Source organism: Carex rostrata, chromosome 7 (genome assembly GCF_964058835.1).
Source record: "Carex rostrata chromosome 7, lpCarRost1.2, whole genome shotgun sequence".
Lineage (NCBI taxonomy): Eukaryota > Viridiplantae > Streptophyta > Magnoliopsida > Poales > Cyperaceae > Carex > Carex rostrata.
This window is the reverse complement of record NC_135924.1, coordinates 1,385,739-1,391,738: the sequence shown is the minus strand read 5'-3', so window position 1 is coordinate 1,391,738 and position 6,000 is coordinate 1,385,739. Positions and strand designations below refer to the sequence as shown.

The following is a 6,000-nucleotide window of genomic DNA, read 5'->3' as shown; positions in this document are numbered from 1 at the left end:
TAAGCCAAGCGATTGCAGATGGGTGTCAGATAAAGGGTCCAGCGGTTGGCCATCTGTAGGTGTCAGTAACCCTACAGATGTGGGTTTGATAATGGTTCAGCTCGAAAGAACATCTGTAATTGCTACAAGCCCTACTGAACTGAGTTAGGAATCGAGTTAAGCCAAAATATATGTTGTGTTTGAGATTCATCTTGGAAATTCCGTAAACTGTGTTTCAGGTTGATTAACTGTTGTCGAGTAGTGGCATTCTGCTATTTATGTTTTCTTATATATATATAACTGTTGCATTGTTTTTGTTTGGGTTTCATTATTGAATATAGAGTTTGATTGCAAGTCCAATAATCTAAACTGTGGCAAATTTCGCACTGAGGATTCATTCTCACCCCCACCCTCCCGATTATTTTCAGGTTATTTTATGCGGACACAGCGAGTGAGGATATTGGTAATGCATATAAAAGATCCACTGCCTTGCGTGTATATGTGACGCCTGATTTATACACGCGGCAGGCTGTCAGACCCGGTGGATTTGGGGTGTGACAGCTGGCCGGTACAACCGGAGTTCATCTTTTTTCTTTTGAAGAGTACCAAGGTACTCTACGTGTTTTCTTGTGCCTTGTTTTTCTTGTTGGATTTCTAATTTGAGCTGATATATACGGGAATAATTGTTTTCTTGCCCGTACATATCTTTTACGGCTTGCCATAGCTCAAAAGCCGTGTCGGGAAGAAGGAATAGCTCCGCAATGGACGGCTCCATAGAATTCGTGAGCCATGTTATGATTTTATCGTTTTGAGTTCGCCATTTTTTCATTGCTTTCTTCTCCGCTTCGGTTAGCGAAAGCGGATTTACAATTTCGGGCACTTTGTTGTCTCCCGTGATGTATTCACGCATCTCTCGGCCGCTGAGCGCTCTTGCTGCAGCCTTTGCCCATGTAAGGTAATTTTTGCTGTTAAGTAACGCATTTGTGAGCTTGGAGGAATTGTTGGTAGCCTCGTGTTGCCCTTCTTGAGCCATTTGCCCTTTGCTGATTTTGTTGTTGTTTTATGGTTTTTGTAGTCAGAGATCTTAATGCTCTGATACCATGTTATTTTTAGAGATGCAAAACTGAGGAGACAGAAATAATTTTGTAATTTGAACTAGTATATTTTTTACTGTTACAATGGCTATATATATGTTACAAGGTCAATATGACCGTTGGAATCTATCTACATTTTCTCTACAGTAGACTTTCTAAGTTATTTTGTACATTTTGCATATTAACCCTTACGTCTAAGATTATTATTCAACAATACTCATTAATAATTGTTAAATAATCAGAATTGGTAGGTAAATTTTAACTTATGTCTTTTATATGTACTTAATTAAACTTACGTACATGTGTTCAATTGAACACACAGCAAATATGTGCAATTAAATTAATTTCTTCTAGAATGTATTTACAATACATTATTTCTTTGTATTTTTAATCGATGTCTACAATGAAATTAATTAATATTTCCATAGCGTCACACCAATTTTAACAATTAATTTTTAATTTCTTGTTCTTACTATATGATACGATATTATTTTTCTTTAAGGATAAAATCTAATGTTACCTTTTCAGTCTAGCATATATATGGAATTCGTATCCTCAGCATTAACTAAAAAAAATATATTTTGAGTTAATGTATTTGTATATTACACGGTAGAAAATGTCTTATTATATCTATTTTAAAATAGAAATAAAAATTATATCTCACCTCATTTAAAAGATAACTATTTTCTCATCTTACAACCAGCTGGCTAAATCCTGCTTATTAAATGTCTAGACAAACATATATTTTATATTATTTAATAGGCACCTTTGAACTTTAGTATAACCTATCATATCTGAACTTAAGTATAACCTATCATATATATTTTGACAACTTGGTAATTGTTTTCAGAGATGTCATTATAAATGCCAACAGGTTGTTCATCCAAATTAAAATTTTATGTAATTGAAAACAAGCAAGTTTTAAATAAATTTCAATTTTCTCCAATATCACAAGAACTATAAACAACTTGTATATATATATTTTTCATCATTGTTTACCAAAACACTAATAATTCATCAGTAATGAATTGTCAAAATTATACAATTTCATATTCTTTTTGTCATATTCACATAAGTATCATGCCTAACTAATGTTTATAACATCAAAATAATGTGATATTTCTTCATTTGTTGCTGAAAGTAAAATGAAAAAAAAATGTGATATTCTTAACATTGTAAATTTAATCCGAAATATTCAAATATTATTGTTGGAAAAAAATTCAAATTTAGAATTTGTTAGTTGGATTGAATTTTGATTATCTGGACAAATAACGAGAATAATTTTTTTGAATAGGTTCGCTAATATTATTTTTAAAATAAGGCACATTGACAAGACTAAACTAAACACATGAAATATTAATTATGTCTTTTTTGTGATGATTGATATTTTTAATCAATTAAGGTACGTTTATGATTATAAAATTATCAAAATTAGTAGATAAGCACTTAACTTATATCTAGCTCAAGTGTTTAAATTTATTCCGGCAAAAATTAAAAAAAATACAAATAATGTCAAACATAAAATTCTATGTAGCTAGAATTCATTGACTGTGGGTTTGTGTATGTGAGTTTATATTTCTAATCAATTTAGACTACATTTATGATCATAAAATCACCAAATTAATGACTAAAAATTATGCTTAGAATTCATTTACAGTGCATTTTGTGTATCTGTTGATACTTAGTAATGATTGTTAATTAAATAATCAAAATTGGTAAGTAAATTTTAACTTATGTATTTTATATGTACTTAATTAAACTTACACGTGTTCAATGAACACACAAACAAATATGTGTAATTAAATTTCTGCTAGAATGTATTTAAAAGACATTATTTCTTTGTATTTTTAATCGATGTCTACAATGAAATTAATTAATATTTGCATAGCGGCACACCAATTTTAACAATTTATTTTTTTCATGTTCTTAATTACTATGATACCATATCATTTTTTCTTTAAGGATAAAATCTAATGTTACTTTTTCAGTCTAGCATATATATGGAATTTGTATCCTCTGATTAACTCAATAAAAAATCTTTTGAGTTAATATATTCGTATATTGCACAGTAGAAAATGTCTTATTGTATGTATTTTAAAATAAAAATAAAATTTATGTCTCATCTCGTTAAAAAGATAACTATTTTCTTATCTTACAATCAGTTAGCTAAATACTGCTATTAAATGACTAGAATATATTTTATATTATTTAATGAGAACCTTTAAACTTTGGTATAACCTATCATATTCTTATCTGAACTTCTCATAATAGTAACTATTTTTTCTCGAAAAATGTATCAGATTCTTATCTGAACTTCTCAACACCAATAAATTTAAGAGGTATTGAACAATATCAGAAGTTAAAATCAGTAACTTGAACTAGAAATATGGATATTTGATCAAATCAGTAACTTGAACTAGAAATTCATATCCAAACAATCCTGACTTAAAAGTCCTTTCAAACAAAAAGAACACAAAAGAAACCAAAATAAAAGACTGACATTTCATCAAAACAGAAGAGCAATCATTTTTTTTTTCTAAGAAAAAAAAAAAAACACATTAGGTAATGAAACCTGCTTTATCCCTAGCTACTATTTGATCCTAATTAAGTTGACATTCATATCATAAACCATAACATATATATCCCATTGTGAAGCTAAAATGAACAAAACCAATGGAACAATGATTTGCATCTCATCTCTTAGGGGTACATTTTTTGTTTAGGAGCTTCTTGCATTCTTTTCTATTCTCTCCTAAGAGAAGATTTTCGAAACAAGCATATTGATAATTACCGTCCCGGTTACGTGGCAGCTTTGATCTCCAAGCATTACGTGGCAGCTTTTTTCCATAAAGATTCAAAATTTCACGAGTCTAAGCAAAAAATACAAACAAATATTTGAGCAGTAACAATATATAATAAAAAAAATATATAAAAAGAAGATGCAAAAAACAAAACATTCAACTCAATTTTATATAATCCAATGGCTAATAATTGCTCTGGCCTTACTCCTTGTGTCACCCTGCCTCTTCATATCTTCTTTTCTCCATGGTTTCCAACATTTATCAGAAAAACGGAATAAATGATATTGTTGTTCTAAATTTTTTTAGCTTGTTTTTATAACACCTATTACAACCTAGCTTGTGTCTTGCAAGTAGTGATGTGTATATGATGTAATTAATTGTGAATAAAAGTTATATATGCATGTACGTACGCACCTTATGATGAAGTTTGAGTGATTCCAATGCAGTCGAATGATGGAGCATCGTGACGACGGCTTCAAAGTTGGACTCATAAAAGCATAAGCTCATATCCAGGTGCTTCAAATTAGGAAAAGTTGGCAGCTTTTTGCCAGCTGGTTCCATCAAGACTGGAAATGGATACTCCTCCCATCTATGTTCCTTCAAATAAAGGGTGAGGTGTTCCACATTTAAGATAAAATTTAGTAACTGAGCAACAGCAGTGATGTGTTTCTGACAAAGGTCACCAAGGGTAACAACAGCTTTTCTTATCAAGGCTCCATCTCCATAAATGAATGGTATGTTTCCGTTTGCATATTCATCTTCAACTTTATGATTTGTCAAAGAAAGGAAATACAATGAAGGCATCGATAGCCGGAGAGAAAAAGGCTCTTCTTGAGGTTTAGATCCATCAAGAAGAAGCAGCTCTAGTTTTTTTATGGTTAGGGAGGAGAGGTAAACAACCCCCCTTGAGGAAGAGAAGATATAAAGTAGTAAATGTTCCAAACAAGACAATTCAGAGAGAAGCCTTTTGACTGCAGTTAAATTGTGGTTACCCAAATCGATAGAAAGGCCTTTCAAACGAGTGAAAGCGATTAGGGAAGGAAAAGTAAAAGAATTTGGAGATGAATTTAGGTGAATTGAAAGCGACTCGAGAGAGATACAAGAGGAGAAGATAGAGAGGAGAATTAATCCAAATTTCCAATCGCCTTTGCCATTGATTGTGAGGTGACAGAGACCTTTAGGCCATGGCAAAGAAGAGATAAATGATTGATCACCTTTGAAATATCTGTGAAACTCAAGGTCGAGGTGGAGGAGATGACTCATGAGGAGAACGCTTTTGGCCATGGCAATTGATGACTTCTTCAACGATTTGCTGAAGTAGAGATCCGCCGAAGGGGAGGCCTTCCACAAGTGACGGAACCGGCGGGAGAGAACGGAGGTGCGAGTGGCCATCAAAGTTGGCAGCAGAGAGAGTATGGTGATCACCAACTCGTCGGGGAGAACCGAGAAAAGGTCCATTTTCTTTTTCATTTTCATTTTTATCTATGCTCTGAGAGTAATTAACGACTATGGAGATTAAAGATTTAATTTGAGCATTTATGGAAACAATTCAAACAAAATTCAATTTATGAATATTAGGAGATTTTAAATTGTAGAGGAGTTGGTAAAATTGCCATTATGAGAGCTCTCATGACAATTTTGGCGAGAGTTAATTTGAAAAGGGTGCTGCTATTTTAAGGCAGAAATTCATATATTAGATCAGAGAAAATCTTTAATTGCGGCAGTAAATTAGAAGCACTGTAGTATAAAAGGAAATTTTAATATATTTGATCGATAGAACGGTCTTGCTTACATGCATGTTTGGAAATATAAATTTATTGGTATTTGAAAATATATTTAATATACCTTGTTTTTTATATGATGTGTTTCACTACTAAAATTTGTTATCCTCCTTTATTTACCTAATGGTCATGATTATGTATAGGAAGAATCGCGTATTTATCTCCACCAAGAAATAAATTAGCATTAAATAAATATTTCTCTATAAATAATATAATAGATAATATGTGAAGTTGTGAATTATTTTTAGAATGGTTATATAAAATATTACAAAACATTTTATTTCAAAACAAATAATGCATCCACAAATAATATAATTTTCAAAAATCAACATCAATGTTTTTTTT

The 6,000-nt window shown here is 31.3% G+C and overlaps 1 protein-coding gene across 1 annotated transcript; it reads right to left on the bottom strand.

The window, feature by feature from the left end:
• Positions 1–4,264: 4,264 nt before the first annotated feature.
• On the bottom strand, positions 4,265–5,332 carry LOC144556636 (FBD-associated F-box protein At5g56370-like). Its single transcript, XM_078305025.1, has one exon. The coding sequence runs from the start codon at positions 5,330–5,332 to the stop codon at positions 4,265–4,267; it is 1,068 nt and encodes a 355-aa protein (XP_078161151.1).
• Between the last annotated feature and the right edge of the window lie 668 nt (positions 5,333–6,000).

Excerpts from the sequence above, each read along its gene's own strand:
- LOC144556636 (XM_078305025.1), bottom strand. The coding sequence starts at position 5,332 with ATGGACCTTTTCTCGGTTCTCCCCGACGAGTTGGTGATCACCATACTC.